Genomic DNA, 19326 nt, shown 5'->3' with positions numbered 1-19326 from the left:
AGGAATCCTTCATGGTTCTGTACTTCAGGAGCTGTGCCTAGGACAGTTTCTCCTCTTCAGGGGAATTCACGTGTAGCACTGGATTTCCTTCCTCCAGTTATGCATCTTGTTTCTGGTTTGTAGGATCTTTTGAGGATTCCTGTGTGGTAGAAATTGAAAGCCTGGTAAGTCTGATACTGTAAAACATCAGTTTATTTTATAGTCAGTGAAGTATCACGGGGATGTGTATGTAGACATGTATTCCCAGGAGTTAATTCCAAATGTGCGTGCGTGTTCAGGTGTCTCTAATGCGCCCAAGTATGGGTTTGCTTTGGATAATTGATTTATACAGGCTTGTAAGACCTAATTTCCCTTCCAGTTTGCCCAGTTTGCCTTGGGCAGTTTGCACTGAAGTGTGAGTTCATAGCTCAGAAGCAGTGGGAGCCTATGGCAGCTTTCAGTGGCCATTCAGACTGTAACCTATTTTCCGATGTCAGCTGCCTCTGCACACATATGAAACGCCCTGTGGGGCACAAGGGTGATGGAGCCTTCACTGAAACAATAAGAATATTTAAATAGAGCTCCTCAGCTTCAGAGGAGCAGCCAGGAACACCCAAGTGTCCTCTGTACTGACATCAGTATCACTCTTAACATTTAAAGTATAAGGAAATACTCCTTCTTCACTGGGTTTTTTCCAAATGGATAACCGTTCTTAATTGATTGCAGAAATAATAACTAACTAGATTGCTCATATTGAGTCTCAGAGCGTCAATATTGTACATGTGAAAGATGGTCCTTGCTCCTGGAACATGGAATTCTCTGAATCTGCTCATTGAGATAATCTTACTGACGTCTCAAGAGCCCACTCGGCTTCCCTTTATGGTAGTCAGAGTATTTGGTGACTACAGCACTTCATCTTTTTTACTACATTGTGCAGTCAGAAGAGGGAAGTTATTGCTTTTATGTATTTATTTAATACAGTGAAACTTTTATAACTCCTGGTTCTGTTCTTGAGAGAGTTGGCTGAATTCAATGAAAAATTAATTGTGGCATAGGAAAAGCAGAAGCCAGATGGTAATACCACAGTATAATATTGCAGCTGAGTATAGAACAGCAGTCATACACAGTCATATGGATACCCCTTTCTATTTAAACTCCATGTATCTAGGAAATAGGTAACAGCTATTTCAGTTTTTAACGTTGCTCCTATCTTGCAAATGGAGAACCGAAGGATTTTTATTATAACATCTTGTGTATGTATCAGACACCTGCAGGGTCTGTGAATTGTTGGAGTGGTCTGAATTATACTGAGAGCTTTCAAAAATAACTGGAAAATAAAACTTTGTCATTGCATCATATATTATTTTTAAAAATCTAGGTTGTGATCTGGAAATATTTTACTGAGTTTTTGGACTACCTGAAAAAAAAAGACTTCCGGTTTAGAAGCAAAAAAGTAGTTTTGGAGCAGTCTCTTGAGAGCTGCAGTGTATCTGCTGTGTGTAAACAAGCAGCCCCAAAGCCATGTTCTTCAAGCTCCTTAAACTGGTTCTTAGCTGGTGGCTTGATGCCCCTTTATTATTCATTCTGACCAATCGGTAGATTCTTGATCTAAGGGAAATGACCTTAGGAACAGCCTTGACTGCTTGGGAGGATCCCAGTATTCAGTTTTGAAACAGTTCCTCTTCAGACTGATCTCAGATAGATCACATCTGGCCAGCTATGATGTAGGACACTTAGAGCATTCTCTGAGCACACTTGTTAGAGTCGTTTGTCCTACAGTCTCCAGAGCTCACTCATCTGCTGCGCAGAGCTTTCAGACCTGGTTAAATACTGTGCTCTTAGTCACTAGAGAGTGTTTCATACCGAAATCATCCCACTGGCACAGATGAGTAGGGTCTGGACTTGTCTCCAAAATCTACAGTTACCTTCCCCAGCTGCAGATCACCCAGGCGGTGAATGTTGTGTCTGTCGGCCAAGAGGCAGAGAAGCTGAGTCCCTAAAATCAAGAGCTCGAAATAGGAAATTCAGCCCGTGCCAACGCTGTCTTTCGCTCACCCTTCAGCGCGTAGGCAGGGAAAGAACCTGAACTCGGTGGTTCGTCCAACATCATATTCTGCAAACAGCATGACGGGGCAGTGGGATTTCATCCCATTGTGTCTCTTCGCTATTGAACGTTTTAGTCTTCAAATACACCTTTATTTTACTGTATTTTTTGTGATTTCATTTCATGTAAATCCTAAGAAGAGTTCGTGTGTTTTATAAAGACTTTCTTGGGTTTTATGTGTACTGCAAAAGAAATCAGAGTACAAAATGTGTTAGAAACATTAGGTGAGCATTTTCTTCCAGCGCTCTCCCCTCTGGTATAGTATCATGTATCCAAAAGTCATGAGAATCCCATGTCTACATTTAACTTCAATCACATGTTTCTTCTCACCGATTTGATCCGTAAGATTTCAAATGTGTTTCAATATTCAGGTAGTTCTTCAATTGCTAAATTTTTTTAAAAATACACTATTACACACTTCTGAAGAGGCAACAGTTGAGATTTGCTTCTTGATATAAAACCAAGTTTAGTGTCTTCCTAAAAGTCCATAAAAAGGTTATTTGTAAGTGTATTTATGGTTATAAATAACCCATCTATAACCATCAAAAGGTTATTTCCTTTTTTACCGTCCACTTTCAGGGGAACAGTTGTTCGGAAATTCAGGGTAATTTGTATGAACCGTATTTCTGAGATGCAAGAAATAGGAACCAAGTGTCTTGGTCTGAAAATTCTTCTAGGTGTTAATAAGGATCCAGCTAAACTTCAGAGATGCCACGTACATAACGCTGGGGGAATTTAAGGGTAAAGCTCTTCAGTGGAGGAAATTTCAAGATTGAAAAGGAACAAAATTATTTAGGACTAGACGTAAGCTGCTCTCGTAACTACATCCGTGTTCTTCAAGAGTCTGACTTAAGACATCTCTTTGGTTTGCTTTTTCAAGCTCTATTAAAAAATTAGTTCATTGATGTCTCTTAACAAAAATAAAACCCTGCAGACCTATTTATTACAAGAAATCATTTCAAAAAGTACCAAAACCCCCCTAAGAATTCTTTTCTCTTTTTCTGCAAGTGGTCCTACGCTTTAGAGAAACCAAACAGCAGCAACATCTTTAATATCGCGTGGTCTATTGACGGCACCCAACTAGCCGGAACCTGTGGAAACGGACATGTCATCTTTGCCCACGTCGTGGAGCAGCGCTGGGAGTGGAAGAACTTTGAAGTGACGCTGGTTAAGAGGAGAACCATGGAGGTAATGGTCACCATTTGGAGCTTTGCTTTCTGGCCACCAGCGTTTTTTTAATACAAAATGGGAATTTTTAATCCTCGGCAAAACATTATCCTTTTTTTTTCTGTGTGGATATGACTGGGAAACGTTTAAGATCGTAAAACAGTCGGTGTTAATAAATGGTGTGAGTAATTATCAGTTGTACAGAAGATCAGATCCGTGTAAACCAAACTGTACTACCAGATGGACCAGAATTACAAAATGCAAAAGTACTTCATCCTCCAGTAAAATGCAAAGCTCATTTGAAGAGCATGTGAAATCAGCTGTGAGGAGCCACTTCCAAGAGAGAGAATTCCAAGTGTGATGAAAATGTTTGTGCAGAAAACAATACAAATCCATTGGCCAAACCCAAAGCATCCCATTAAATCATGTGCACTTGGTAATGGCGAGTGCTTTAGTCCAGTTTGCTGTGTCCCTCTTGTTAATGACGCTATGATGAGTGTTGTTAACGAAGTTATGATGAATGTAGCTGCCTGGGGCATTTCCGGTTGAATTTGGTTGCTGATTATAACTGTAAGGAGTCGTAACGTGCTTTTCCCCATCCCACATTGTATTAGAGCCTGGATTCAGATCTTCCAAAGCTACAGAACTTTGTCATGTATCATATAAGGCCCATCAGGTGCCTGTCTGGCACCAGCTGGGTGCTGAGCCGTAGCATTGCCCTTGGTGGGAGCTGCCGAGTCTCAGCGCTGCCGAGTCTCAGCGCTGCCGAGTCTCAGCACTGCTGGAAATGAAACAGGCCCCTGCGTGTGGTTTCTGGAACCTACGTTTAGGATCCTTCTTTTGAAAAATCTTGGCCTGGGTCCACATTTAGGTTACCAAATATCTGGGAATTAATACAAAAAAATGAATTTTTACCTTCTAATTTGTCTTCTGTGTTCCCAGACACTGACTCACAACATTCACTCTCTGAACACTGGGATAATATAAGATTTCCATTCTTACAAGTTTTCCAAATTACACATTTGGTATTGGACAGCAGGCCAGTACTTTCAATATCGAAGTCAAGTTCTTGAATTCCTAATTAGGCCCTGAAATGTTTTTTTGTTCTTGATTCTTTTTCATGTTGAATATGTAATTGGGAAAAGTTGTAACAACCCAAGTGCTGTATTGCAGTTTGGTCCGGTGGGTGGGATAACATGACTCAGTGTCTGGGAACACAGAAGGCAAATTAGCAGGTAGAAATTCATATTTCTACTTTCATTCCCAGACATCGACTCGTAGCAGATGGGCTCCATGAATAATCTCCAGGGCGTTTGAATATGCAAACAACGGAGGAAGAATAGCTAACCCTGAGTCAGGACTAATGGTTTATTTTATTATTTTCTAGTGATTTGATTTTGGTCTATATATTTATGTAGGAAAAATCAGAAAGTTCTTTTTTTTCTGAGTACTATGATAGCTAAATTAATTATGGACGTAGCACTGCGGTGGTCATAGCAATTAACATGTCTTTGGAAATGGCTTCTAGGCTCTCATAATAATTGAGTTCCATCCTTGTCTTGCAATTGGTTGCCTAATGAAAAAAATTAAAAAGACGTTACCCACCCTCAGAATGGTGACATCTTAAAAAAAACAACCAAACAAACAAAAAACCCCTGTCATATCTCCTTAGATTTAGCTGCCTAAAATCTTTGAGCTCAAAAATCTGTGCTGAGTACAGGCAGACTGTGATTTTCTTGAAAGATGGACATTTGAACTGATTTTCAGAGAACCAGCGAGGCCATCTCCGAAATCTCCCTGACTTCCGAGGGTGGTAGCGTTAAAATAGATGCTAGAGCTATTCAACACCCAGACAACATGTCCTCATCCCAGTGCTGGATATTGCTAAACTGGGCTGGTGGGATCGTGATGGGATCGCTGATGTATTCTATTTCAAATGTTTAAATAATCAGCAACCGAACCCCGAGTCTTGGAACGGGAACTCTCAGACATCCTTGATCTCGGGTGGTTTCTCAGCCTCATGTATAATACCGCACTTATTAATGTATGCCACTTTAATTACTCCTCTCTTTAAGGAACACCATCCAGCCTCTGTAATTATTCATTGTTTATTCAGAGTTTGTGGAACTTTTGTGTTCAAGTTTTCGCCAGTGCTGTGAAAGCACCTGTTCCCACAGAACTGTTCTGCTAGTGGCCTCGTAGCATCGGCACGGACTTGTAGTAAGAAGGAATGTGATAATTCAGTAGTTTGTTTTCATTTCAGTATTCGTTGTTTCACTGAACCACATTTTCCTCTCGATTAGGTGCACAATGTTCTGAACGATGCGGTGGATCTGCTGGAATTCCGCGACAGGGTCATTAAGGCCTCTTTGAACTACGGACATTTGGTTGTTTCAACTTCTCTTCAGTGTTACGTGTTTTCGTAAGTACAACAAAGTCATGAAGCTTTCTGTAGTTGATCTGCCAGTTACAAAAGAGTAGCAGAAGCTTTATTTAGTTAATTTTTTTTTTAAAGAAATTAAATATTTGGCAGCCTTTCTTTTCACCTAGAGGCAGCTGGAGTGGTGGCTGGATGCAAGCGTGTTTGTGCCTCCATCTAGGGACTCCTTTTTTTGGATTCCGCTTCTGGCATGCCATTATTTTGGAACAGAACAGGAATGATTCAATCCTGCATCATGGTTTAAGAACATGATATTCTGTTTCATATGCTGAAATTTCAAGTTTACTCCTAATGGCACTTACCTGTTGAGCGAGATGACTAATGCTGAGCAGTAACGCAGCCTGTACAGGGCACTCCAGAGAGGGGCGCTGCCCTGCCTCCGCATCACTCAACCCCATGTTTCCTATAAATGTGAACCAAACCCCATTGTTTCATATAAATGCAATTTTGCTTTTAACTGAACCTCTCAGCTCAGCTGCCGCTGGTGTGAAGGGGTGCAGAAAGGAAGGCAGAAGAGTTACTGGATCACAGTGCGTGGTTATCGGTGTCACTTGGCTTCCTAACCGCTGTTTGCCTTTGAAAACCTCCCTTTTCAGGAATGTCAGATGATTAAAATGTGTGCGCATTACTCAGTGAGTCCAACAGTGATTTGTGCTTTGGGTGAATGACAATTTCTTTCTTTTCAGTACGAAGAACTGGAACACACCACTGATCTTTGACCTGAAGGAGGGAGCGGTTAGTTTGATCCTACAGGCGGAAAGGTAGCTCACCTCTTGTGCTCGCCATTAAATGTGAACGTGCATTTCCTAAAACCGAGTACTGTAATGTAAACACGCACTGAAATAGGAGAAACAGATACGGAGCTGGTACTGGAGAGCAGCACATAACAGCATAGCTGGTGTATTTGCCGGAGGTCCATGGCAGTGGTAATGAACCTTTTCATACGTTAGGTCTTTGGAACTGGAATGTATTTTCTATCCATTATCTTTGGTCTCCAGTTTTTATTAAAACAAATAAAAAGAAATAGTTTGGTTTTTCTAATGTATTTGTATTTATATTTGCAAGAAATAACTATTTTTTCCTCAGTTTCAAAAATTTTAATCTGTATTTCCCGAAAATCATTTGTGAAAGACACCTTTATGTGTGCTTTTTTAGAAAGAGAGTCTTTCAAAGCACCAGCAGTAGAAGCAGAAGTCAAAAATCTTTGAGTTTTTTAGTTTTAATTGTCATGAACAAATCTTGCGGGAAAGCTTTTTCAGCACAGTGCAGCACAGTGCCCACTGCATTTCTGAGTGCCCAGGTTCAATACTCACATCCTCGTCAGCAAAGATCCTGCAGCAGAGACTGGGTAAGCAAGCGGACAGGGCTTTGAAGGTCACTTTCTAGATTTCAAGTCTCATGCTGCTGATGAAAAGCAAATTTTGAAAACGTGGCAGAGCAGTGTGATCTCAGTGTGTTTGGCAGTGCAGGTGATCTCAGGAACAAATATCAGCTTTGAAATGTAGTGCTTAGAAATGATGTAGGTTAACTCAAAGCTCTGCAGGACATCAGAAAATTACCTTCACGTTGTCAAAACTGTCATCGTGCTTTTCTGTATTATTTAGTGATCTTCTCTTTTGTGGGTTTTGGGTTTTTTTTTCCCTTTAGGCATTTTCTTCTCCTGGATGGTGGAGGACTTTATTTATATTCCTATGAAGGAAGATTAATTTCCTCTCCCAAATTTCCAGGAATGAGAACAGACGTTTTAAATGCCCAGACAGTATCTCTGAGTAACGACACTCTAGCAGTAAGAGACAAAGCTGATGAAAAGGGTGAGTTTTCCGTTCCAGTAGCTTTGTGTTTGCTAATAATTTGTCATATTAACAACTATTTGAAGAATATTTGCAGCCAACACTTAACAGTAGGTTTTCACTCGCTGTCATGTGGTTTTCTTAAAGAAGTACCTCAGCAACTCTCTCTGCTTGCTGCTGCTGTTAGCAGCTACCACTACATTAGCTGTGATGAATTGTAGCTCTCGGGTGTTCCTTCTGTTAGTTTTTGGAGGTTTGTGTTTTTATGGCACATAAGAAGTTTTACATGCAGCCGATATGACCCTACTTATGAGGCTGCGGAGGTCTGTCTTAGGGTTGTGTTCTTCAAGAATTTTTTGCACTTTAATTTCATGTTTTGGCATCGAAATCACCCTCAATCTAAACCACAGTGTGGCCAAACGAGCTTCAGGTTTGTGTTACCAAGTGGTCTAGCAGCACAGAACCACTTTATTTACCTTCTTTTTGCCATACAAAAAAACCTTTCAGTGTGCAGTATGAGAGGGAAAAGAAGCTCCTGACAGGGAGTTAGCCCATTAGTTCTGATCGCACGTTTTTTCAGCATATAACCTGTACCTTGGTGAATGAAGAAAACGTTTGTAATGACCCTTGAAAATATCCCTCCCCAAGCACAAGAAAGGTTAGGTGAGGTTTGTCTCACGTCCTTGTTACAAAGCATTTCTGCTACTCCATACAGCTTATATGTATTTTTTCTCTATGTCCTTATCTTTTGTGCGAGAACAAATTCTTTCATTTTGAGTAATTATTTTTAAGAGCAGAAATATAACTGTAATGTGTTTCATTTTTAAGGAAAACTACTTCAGAAAATCTCATCCTCAAGCACCAAGCCGTTAAAGATACCCAAATCAGCCATGTAGTAATTAAAATTAATTTTAATCAGCAAAACCGCATGTCAGTGTAAATTATTCAGGTGAAAGCAGTAGTTTGCAAAAAAATACAAAAAGATAAGCAAGAAGTTGTAATTTGTTCCTGATTTTTTCTCTTTGGTGTGTGGCTGTGTATTTATATTACACATGTGTATGCATGTTTGTTTGTATGTTACTTAATAACACAGAGACTTTATTTTATTGCCATTTGACACCTTGATGCAGTTAGAATAAAAACAATAGACTTTTTTTAAATAAACTGAGGTTATAGGGCAAAGAGTAGGGATGGGGTTTGGGGTTTTTATCCTTTTTTAGATACAAGCCCCACTATCAGCAGTAAAAAGCCTTACGATATGCCAGCGGATGGGAAAACAGCTTCTTGGCGCAGGGAACGTGGCTTACCTAGGCCTGGTCCTTCCTCTCGACTCAGCCCAGCAAGAGCAGTTTGTGCTTTGCCCGGTGTGGAGGGCAGGTCTGTTTTACATAGCGCACGGCGTTGTAGCAACATGTGAGACAGATCGGTGTGGTACAGGGAGCAGTTCACATGGCGAGGCATGGAGCTCTCTACAAGCTGATTTACTGTGAGAGAGACACAGCGTGCTGTGCTGTGACTCGGATATTCTTCCTCTTTTGGTGATCTAGGGAAAAGAGCGGTACCTCTGCGCTTACAGTCCTCCTTCTGTCTCTGAAGAAGCTGGAAGAGGGAAGAGAGGGGACTGCTGACCCTAATTCCCAGATAGTAGAACATGTCTGTTAAAAGACAGACCATAGCCGTCCTCTTCCTCTGATGTTCAAAGCGAGAAAATGTCCTTTGTTTATATTTTTAATTTATACATAGAAAAAATATATTTTAGGTTCTAAATAATTGTAGAGTGATGCGGAGTTTTTCCTGATAGGAAAAAAAAAGGCAACCCCAAACTTATTTTCTAAAATAAGCATTGTAGCTGTGAGAAGTTAACTGCTTTTACTTGTCCATTCGGTGCCATTTGCTGTGGAACACTCTCGATTTCACTTCCTTTAGCTAGGGTAGCGGCCCTAAAATTGGCTCATATAGCTCAATCAAAATGAATTTTGTGCATAAAAGTGTGAAAAATAGCACTTTGCAGGAGCAACTGCTTTTCTTCTGTACGTTTAGCCAGCTGCTGAGAGCAGCGCTTGCACAAACCCTTTCTTTTCCTGCTCTGCAAACTCAGCCGGTGCTTTCTGAACACCTGCTCTCGCAGGTTTGGGGTTTTCATTCTGCCTGGGTAACCATTGACCTCAAACCAACATCCTGTGTCCTGGGGAGAGCAGCGCGTGGCGGGACTGGCATGTTAACGTCGCCGTCCTTTGGAACCAACACGTGTGTTCATCCTGTATGGTGTCGAACAGCGGGAACGCTTCTGGCTCATCCGTGTTCTCCGGCAATTAATCTGGAATCCTGTGCTTTAAATTACAGCTGGCTGTTCCTTTGCGTGCTGCCGTTTGCTCTAGGTTTGAGCACTCCGGTATGTTGGTCTGGAGTCGTTTGTGTGTTCTCAGACTGTATATAAAGGAGGAATCAACAGTTTTTGAACACACGTGGATGTGTGTGCGTCACACACGTGTATATATAGACAGAGACAGAAGGAGAGAAAAAGGAACTTGATTTTTAGGCAAGTTGCCAATTTGAGGCTTCACTGGATGTCCCAGAAATACTGACGGTGAGACAGGGAGAGAGTGGAACAGTTGGACTTTTGGTAAACATTGCAAGAATTATATGTAAAATGCAAGTGTATGGGGTAAAGCATATACTTCTTTTTTGAGGAAGTCAGTTATTAATGTATCATCATTAACTGTATCATCTCGACAAGCAGAAACCTGAATTGTCCTGGAGGAAGATAAGCCGAAGGAGCACAGTGTCGAGAATTCAGAACAGAGCAGACTGTGAACAAAATAGAGAGTGCTTCTGAAGAGTGTTTTACCCAACAGTTCAAAGGACGCCGTTCTCTACACCTGATCCTAATTCCTTCAGGAAAATATACCAGTCCATGGTACCCCTTCCTAAACTTCCATCGTCATCACCACTGTGGGTCAAGGTTGAGTGTGAAAGTCACGGGTACATCTAGCACACAGTATCCACTCGCAGTAAATCACCCCCTCCAAAGGAATGGAACTGCTTGAAAAGTCTATGAAGAGCTGTTGCTTTTAAATAATAAGCCATTTTATTACTATTTTTATTTCTTCAGTTATCTACATATTTGAAGCTTTATCTGGAAAGCTGCTGGGCGATGGAAAGCCTCTGACCCATAAGGTAAGGAGAAGGATTTAATGTCTCTCTTTTTATTATACTTGGACATTAAGAATCAACAACGCGTTTCCTCAGTAGTGGCTCTAATAACCTGGTAAAGGTTTAGTGTTGGTAGAGAGGAGCTTGACAACTCTGCCTCTTCTAAAATAACCAGAATCAGGTTCTTTCTGCAGTGTTGGTGTAAAAAAGGCTGTACCGTAGGTTGTGCTCATGTTTGGGACTGCCACTGGTATTTCTGTGGTTCTGTGGTGAGTTCTGAAACCACTAACTCTTCTCTGTTGCAGTTTTGGTTTAATCTGCGTGAAATTCAGTTTATATAATGCTTCAGCCAACAGGAGACTCACAAAGTGTCTTCCCAATGCACTGTTTGCAGAGTTTTGTGCTCTGTTTCTAGTAAAGCATTCATTTGTTTGAAGATCACATGCTTTCTCTGATAGGACTCTCCAAACTAAAAACCAGAGCTTTTCTTTTTCCGTCTCAGACAGAAATTGTGGAGATTGCTTTGGACCAGAAAGGACTTACAAGTGAAAGAAAAATAGCTTTTATTGATAAGAACAGAGACCTTTACATTACTTCAGTTAAACGGTTTGGAAAAGAGCAGAAGATTGTCAAAATAGGTAAGAAGAATTCAAAATATCGTTTAACTACATGCGAGCAGGCAAGTCGACTGTTACCTAGTACAAGAGACAAAGTTTTGCTTTTTAATTAATAGTGAAATTGGACTTGAAGGAAAGAAAACACATTAGAAATAGTCCTGTGGCTTTCGTATGATAGTGGAATAAAGAATGTTAGTACTTTTTATCCAGGTTCTGGTAATTTTTGTGTCGGTTACATGTAAAGCAGTTGTTAACCTTTAAGCACTGGCTGCTGCATCCTGGAGCAAGCGGCTAAGAGGGTGTTGGAGAAAGATTTGTTTCTTCTTCAGATTTATTCAACACAGAACCTGTCAGACATTTTTCTTGCAAATGCAATCTCTCAAAGTTCATAGTGTTTTCAGTAAGTTTTAATGCTGTAAACAGGTGCTCGACCCAGTAAGTCCGAAGGTGTTTTGTGTTAATTTTGAGCTCCAGTATCAGAACTAAGTCCAAAAAACAGTCTTCTAGAAAGAATTTAGTTCAGAAAGAGAGAACTGAAGTTGTCTGGAAGTTTGTTACCTGACAGACTAGGAGGTTAAAACCAGTCCTCACAAACGGGGCTCGGGCTGACTCCTCAGTACCCTCTTACTGCAGTTTGAGAAGCGTACAGTTATTTCCAGGTTTCCTGTGGAAATGTTTCTTATTCTGTTACCTTTAAATGAAGGGACGATGGTTCAAACCCTGGCTTGGAATGACACGTCCAACATCCTTTGTGGGGTTCAGGACACCCGCTTTACAGTCTGGTACTACCCCAACACAGTCTATGTGGATAAAGATCTCCTGCCCAAAACCCTGTATGAAAAAGACGCAAGGTAACTGGATCTCTTGGAAATGAAAAGTATTGAGATAAAAGTCAAGATTTCTTTAAATTCCTAATGTCCTTTTCAGTGAGAAAGACGTGACTATTAACTTCCCCTTCTTTCTTTCCCCAGCGAATTTAGCAAAAATCCCCAGATTGCACATTTTGTAGGAAATCAGATAACAATTAGAAGAGCAGATGGTTCACTTATTCACCTTAGTATTTCCCCCTACCCTGCCATTCTTCATGAATACGTTAGTAGCTCTAAATGGGAAGATGCCGTCAGATTGTGTCGCTTTGTCAAGGTAAATCTAATTATTGTTAATGTTCCAATAGAATTTCACTGTAAAATTTATGTTTTGATCACGATAATTACGTATCAGATGTTACATCTTATTTCCTTTCTTCTGCTTTGTTGCTCATTATTTTCATGCTGGTCATGAAAAATTGGACTTTTTCTTCATAATGACATATTATACATAATTTCATGATTTTCGTTGTGCATAATAAAACTTCTTGTCTATATTCACACCAAAGACCAGACGGATTGAACACAGGTACTCACAGAAGTCAGTAATAAGCTTAACTTTTTAGGACTAGGCCTTAGTATAACCCGTTAAAAGTTATCTGCCTCTCCACGTAGAATTCCCTGGTATTTCCTCATAGTTTATTTCACTTGGGTTTGTTTGTTGTTTTTGTTTCCTTTGCTTTCTTTTGTATGTGTTTAGGCAAGAGCAACAGATGAGGTGAGTCTGGCAGCCTGTAAAACAAACAAAAATCTCCCCCACCCCTGCTTCCTCTCCCCCATTTACTCCTAGAAAAGTTTTAATACTTTCGTAGAATTATCGTGACTTTAAATGTGTATTTTAAATGTTTTTGTATTTGCATTATTAAATCACTGCACATCCAGATAACTTGGGTGTACAGTGATTTTTACTTGGAGTGTTACCCCTTTAACAGGAGGGCAGTGGGAACTGGGACTCCCAATCCAGTATTCTGTTCAGTTTTTTGAGTAGTCTAAATGCATCATCTTGAAAGATAAGACATCTGTATCGGGTGGTAATATTCATAACACTGCTCCTTTTGGATTAATATGGAACCCAGGTAGACAGTTCCAGGTACTTCCAGTCAGTAATAAGAAAGTCTGCCTGAGGAAGGAGGGAACAGCAAGACCTGTTGGTGCAAAACTCCTTGAAACTTGGTCTCTTGTGTGATTTCAGGCTGAGCTTTCAGCATTTTATCACCTCATTTTCGAAATAACAGAGAAGTGGGAAAAGAACATGGCAAAGGTTTTATGAGCATTCGATTCTCTGAACCGTTTTAATTCTCCCAAATGATGAGCTACCAGCAGGAAGGTTCATCTTGTCCTGTATCCTGGTTAAGAGTAGGAGCGGGCGGGTGGAGGTGGCGACAGTGAAACCACAGCCTTCGGCTGAACCACTGTGTTTCACTGGTTTCAGAGGGTCTTCCCATTTGGTTTCATACCAGAGCCGTGGTAAGAGAGGGCATGGTACTGCGTGCAGAGCACCCTCGGCGAAGCTGTTCATTCCGATTTCAATCACTAGCAATCCTCTGCTGCTCCTAAAAACCTCTTCCCTTTACAAAGGGGTTAAGGTCAAATCTGTTACTGAACATATTTCACAAATTATTAAACCCCACTTAATTCCTAGAGTGCGTGTGGACCAATAAGTGCATTCAAGGTTATGTTTTTCCTGTCTGAACTTGTTTTCAGATGTGGTAGAAATAATTAAGCAGTGACTATTTCTAATAAGAGACTTAGAAATGCAGTGTTGATATACATAATTTTCAGGATTTGCATAGTTCAAGACGTCAATGTTAGCATGATAATAAATACCTGAAGTTTTAGGAGTTGCTTGTTCATTTAATGTCAGGATCAAACACTGTGGGCCTGTTTAGCTGCGATGGCGGTGGCCAGCAAAGACATGGCTACGGCAGAAATCGCCTACGCATCGATCGGCGAGGTAAGAAAACTTGGTTACCTCCTAGTTCAATTGTCGCGAGACTGGTTTTGTGAATTATTTTCCCTTATTAAACTATGGCCTGTCTTGTTCACAGATTGACAAAGTGCAGTATATCAACTCCATCAAAGATCTCCCATCGAAAGAGTCGAGGATGGCTCATATGCTGCTGTTCAGTGGGAACACGCAGGAAGCCGAAACCCTGCTTCTTCAGGCAGGCCTCGTTTACCAAGCGATCCAAGTCCACATCGACCTGTACAAGTGGGACAGGTAGGAGTTCTTCAGACACTCCCTGTTTCTAAACAGTTTTACTGCCACAACTTAGAAGATTTAGATCAGTTGTTTTATTGCAGATACGTAGCTGACTAATTTCCTATCTATAATTGCCCAGAGCTGTAAAAAGATGAACTAACCCATATCCCAACAATAACCCAAGGAGTCACTTTTTCTCTGTCATATTTAGAAGATACAAATATTCTGTGATAAAAGTCCAAAATATGCTCGGAAGTGTTTTTAAATACCATTTTGCCTTTTCATTATTGTTAACCCAGAAAAGTCCTCCGTGATACCTCAAACTCTGTGTGACCCTCAAAGAATTAAGGCTGTTTTGAAATGTCTTGTTGTTAAAAATAGAGACGTGGCTATTCAGGCTCCCAGCCCTGTGTAGGTGGATGAAATATGAATTAGGCCTGAGACAACAAAGTAGGAATTTCTCCTTTAAACAAAACCTCACGTTTTCTAACAGAATCTTCTGAGGCTATTTACTACAAATTTCTCTGCTGTTCACCACTGTGGGCATAAAGTTGTTTTTCCCCCACGTATCTGTGGGTTTTATTGTGTTGCCTAACATGTATCATCTAAACACAGTGCCTGTCAAACACGAGTATTCCTTGTGCCGTGGAGGAGAAAACAAATGGGAACTCGAGCCATCATATTAACCCAGTGACGAATCTTGCCCACCTCGTCTGTAAACGCTGTGCAGCGTATGCCAGAGATGTGTGTTAGGACCCTATTCAGAAGTGTTCCTGCCAGAACAGGAACTGTACAGTTAGTAAAAATACCGCATTTCCCTCTGTATATTGAGAGAGCTAAACTCTAACCATTCTCATTTTATTTTATTTTTCTTATTTTATCATTCTATTATCTCATTTTCTGTCCTTGAAATGAAGACTCCTATTGTCAGACTCCAGGGAGGAGATGAGGTTATCGACAGGAATAATGGCTGGGTGTTTTTCCTAGCGTGCATCATAAAGCAGACAGTCTCCTTTGCTGGCTGCTTTTAACCCCCTGTGACCGATACTGATGGCAAACCTCTTGGCCCTACCGATAAGGGATCTCTGCCTGCAGCCCAAATGCTTTTCAGTGCATCGTTGTGCAAAACCATGGTGATTGTAGCTGTGCCAGAGCGTTTCTATAGCCTGACAAGCCCATTTCTGTCTTGTTCCAGGGCGCTGGAACTAGCAGTAAAGCACAAGACACATATTGACACAGTCCTGGCTTGTCGACAGAAGTTCCTAGAAGACTTTGGTAAAAAAGAAACAAACAAAAAATTTCTGCAATGTGCAGAAGGTGTAAGTATTCCTCAGAATTATTCCAACAGCTTTAGGTCAGCCTACTCTTTGTAGCCAGTTTGGAGTGGGGGGAGTGGAATTGCTCTTACGTTTTCCTCCCTTGGTTCAAATGTGGACACAAGTCTTAAGCTTTTAAATCTAAGTACAAGTCGGTAGCTCCTTGTGTGGCTCCTAGGCTAGTAATAGTTGTGTGTGTGTTTTCTCTGAAGGCACAGATACGGAATGTATGTATTTCATATCTGGCAATGACTATACAGGCGAAGGCACAGTTGTTTTCTGTAAAGAGGGAGCTAGACCTTCGTGTGGTCCAACCTGTACCTCTGAAATGTCTTCAACATCTTAACGTCGTTTTGCAGAGAGCAACAATCACAAACTTTGAAAGGATCCACATATATATTAAGAGTGAACTACAAACGGTCCTGCAGTATCTGACAAATAGCTAGATACCCAATGCCATCAAACCTCCGGAAACCCTCTCCGTCAGCAGCAGGTCATTTCCATTTGTTGGCAGTTCACAGACCTGGAAGACTGAGGACAGATCACACAGTTCACAAGCTGGAAGTGCCTTAGATTCCTCCAGAGTGCTGCTGCGTGTTTCCTCGACAAGCGGCACCCACGTGTCCACTCAGCGGTGTTACTGAGCAGCCCTGGGTCCCTCCTGCTCTTCCCCTCACCATTCCTCAGCATTCAGGGGGTGAAACTTGGGAGAGAGACGTGGACTTGTGCGAGACCCTTTCATCCACCGTAGCTGATGGATCAGGGTGCACATCTGAGCGGTGAGCTCGGCTCCTTTAGTTGGACAGTGCCCATCACCCTTCAAGCACGGTAATCCCCGATGGTTCTGAAAGAGGCTTTTTAGGTAATTCTTGTCTTTCAATCATACCAAATTTCTGGGAGGGTTCCTAAGCAATAACACCTTGTCAGTGACAAGGCGTGAGCAGAGTGACTCGAGTGGAGCCTGTTTCCCCCTACACTCAGTCATGAAACTTGGGTCTCAGACTGCAGAAGGTTCCTGGAGTGAAGTAGTCCTTTTCCTCATCCATGTTCTGGAGGTCTTCTCTGCGGCATCTGGAACTAGGAAGGAACCTGCTTCAAGAAGTGGGTTTTACACTCTTGGCTGCAGTGGTAATTAAATTCTTAATGCAGCCTGTCAGACTCCTCTAGCAAAGTTTGAAGGAAATGTTAAGGGCTTTGAGGAGAAAAGCAAGAAATTGTGCTGCCGTTCCTTCTCAGGGGGAAAAAAAGGGGTCTCAGTTTCCCTCTCGTCACTTAATCCTCCTTCAGGCTTAAGGCAGGCGTTTGTACCTCTCGTCTGCAGCCGAGAGCACTGCCCTGCAGTCAGACAGGGGATCTAAACAGAGTGCTGAGCTTCTTCTGTCTCGCCTCTGTATAGAGGAGTTAGGAACCTTGTCTGAGGTTCCTGAGCATCCCTCTCTTGGCGGTTACTGGGTGTCACTGGCGAGGAGGTTGGCCTCGCTGGCAAGGAGCCTTTTGGGCTAGCTGGCAGAAGCAGCCCGTTATGTGGTGTGGTGAGCATCTGTGTGACATCTGTTAAAGCAAACACGTAGTGCTTAGAGCTCCGTAAAGATTTCAGTCAGCAGCTCCAAAGCACCTGGATCCAGTAAAACATCCTGAAGTGCGGGATTAACCTTTCCACGTGCGAATGGGGGTATCGCGGTTACATCTTGCCTCGCGGAGCATCTTCCCTGTCATTTCACGGCTAAGTTAGCAGAGGAACTCTGAAAATACCCTCTGCAGCCCTGGAGATGTTTTTCCATCCCATCTTTGACAGCCTTAATTCTCCAGCGATGAAACTGAACCGCACAATCACGTTTTTGCCCAGGTTGTGGCCATGTTTCTATAGCCACCCAATGCTCCATGATCCAATCTTTCTTGTCAAGAGGGAAAACCGTCGTACCTGCTGTACCATGGCTGTTGTAGGGTGTTCGCTGAAACAGGACACAGCCAGAATTCTCCGCAGCTGGAGACATGCTGCAGTGACACGAAAACATTTCTTGATGCAGAAGGAAATTTCAAGCAGAACTGTGATCTCTGTTCTATCAGATCACCGTTGCTTTACATGGTGGACTTTGGTGCCGCCTGAAGCCATCACTGTGGGTGTTACTGGTGGAGGGCTGCTTGCTAAGGCACGGGGCACGGGCGGCATTGCAGATAGATCAGCTGCAAGTTGATCCAAGTTATTTCCGTGTTTTAACCTTTCTTCTCCCAGACACAAGGAGGTGTGTTAGTATCCGTTAAAATATATCCAGCTCGTTTATTTGAAAGGTGGAAAGCTCCATTTGTTCGTGCATCCCATGAGTGCAGGTTGTCACTTAGACATGAACTCCACGGTGATTGATGCGGTCGCTTGGTAATTGTAGCTTCAGACTGTCCCGTCAGTGAGTAGTGATCCATTTGGCCTCTGCCTAACGCTCATTGACCTCTGGGTACTTGCTTTTCTCTTCTTACAGCAGGAAGTCGATTGGAATAAAATCAAAGCCAAAATAGAGATGGAAATCACTAAAGAACGAGAGCGAGCAGCCGGCGGTCCCGCCATGAGAGCCAGTGTGACGGTGCAGCAGTAACGGTGAGCCAGGTCAATGTTCTGATGACCCAGCTCCAGGGAGTAGCTACACTCCAGTCCATGTACGAGAAAAAAGGGAAATTAACCTCTGTCTTTCCATTAGTGGCTTTTAAATTTTCATTGCCATCAAAATTATTTAACCTCAGTTGCCCCCAAGTACCGATCTCCCTGTCTGAGCACCTAGGGAAATAGCCGGGTTGTTTCTGCAACCTCGGGAACCTCTGAAAAGGCTTGTTTAAATTGCCCTAAAACAAATGTAGCAAACTAAGCGATGGAAATTAAAACTGAATTTCCCTTAGTTGCAGTAATACATATTTCTGTTAGTACGTAAGAGCCAGCAGGTTCTTCAGTAGGTGATTTCAGATCATAGCAGCAGCTCAGGTTCGTCACTAACAAACTATTCAGGTATAAAGGGTATTTCCTGAGAGAAAGGCTTTAGAATGCTGAGGCACATCCTCTGAATGCTGTTTGAGGGAACAGAAGGTGGTGGTGGTTATGTCTGTAACATCTACACAATACAACTGACAATATTCAGAGCCTCAGGTTAAAATACCACATTAATTTAAAATAAAGAAGAACTTCCTGTGGATTGTTCTTGGCCAAAGATTTGAAAACATTGTTTTTACATTGCTGTTATTTCATTGAGATACATTTTTCTTTGGTTTACGTATGAAAGTGGCTGCATCTGCTGTTCTTTGCAGCAGCCCTTTGCCTTCTGAACCTGTGAGCGGGTTCTCCATAACTGATCTTGTATAATGCCCGCCTTTCAGACGGTACCATCACAACGTTCAATATCGCTGTACCTGGCACATCTCCTCCGCTTTGTAAATCACTGTATGGCACTTCGATGCCTAGTTCATAAATTTCTTAATCAAAACAAATAAACTGGGGTGTTTTGGGTTTTTTTAATGTCTCTAATAGCTGATGCATTAGGTGATCTCCATTGATTAACCCGGCTGCTAAATAAATAAAACATGTCTGATGGGGCTCAGCTGAAGCTCAGCGGTGTTCTGGTGTACTGGCATGTGGCAAAGAGAACACCTTCACTGCCCACTGACTTCCAGAAAGCACTCACTGCTTCCAGAATCGAGCCCAACATACCGC

The 19326-nt window shown here is 41.9% G+C and overlaps 1 protein-coding gene across 1 annotated transcript in view; it reads left to right on the top strand.

The window, feature by feature from the left end:
* IFT80 (intraflagellar transport 80) overlaps positions 1 to 18235 on the top strand; it is a 38224-nt gene extending 19989 nt beyond the window's left edge. The window contains exons 8-19 of the mRNA XM_010137729.1: positions 3092 to 3271; positions 5554 to 5672; positions 6377 to 6451; positions 7338 to 7501; positions 10593 to 10657; positions 11136 to 11271; positions 11954 to 12101; positions 12222 to 12393; positions 13981 to 14070; positions 14165 to 14337; positions 15515 to 15638; positions 18110 to 18235. Coding sequence (XP_010136031.1) covers positions 3092 to 3271; positions 5554 to 5672; positions 6377 to 6451; positions 7338 to 7501; positions 10593 to 10657; positions 11136 to 11271; positions 11954 to 12101; positions 12222 to 12393; positions 13981 to 14070; positions 14165 to 14337; positions 15515 to 15638; positions 18110 to 18223 — 1560 coding nt within the window. The 3' untranslated portion in view covers positions 18224 to 18235. The remainder of the gene's footprint in view (positions 1 to 3091; positions 3272 to 5553; positions 5673 to 6376; positions 6452 to 7337; positions 7502 to 10592; positions 10658 to 11135; positions 11272 to 11953; positions 12102 to 12221; positions 12394 to 13980; positions 14071 to 14164; positions 14338 to 15514; positions 15639 to 18109) is intronic.
* The last annotated feature ends 1091 nt before the right edge of the window (positions 18236 to 19326 follow it).

This window comes from Buceros rhinoceros, unplaced genomic scaffold, assembly GCF_000710305.1.
Source record: "Buceros rhinoceros silvestris isolate BGI_N320 unplaced genomic scaffold, ASM71030v1 scaffold26736, whole genome shotgun sequence".
Lineage (NCBI taxonomy): Eukaryota > Metazoa > Chordata > Aves > Bucerotiformes > Bucerotidae > Buceros > Buceros rhinoceros.
The sequence above is the reverse complement of the archived record's forward strand: the minus strand, read 5'-3'. Positions and strand labels throughout refer to the sequence as shown.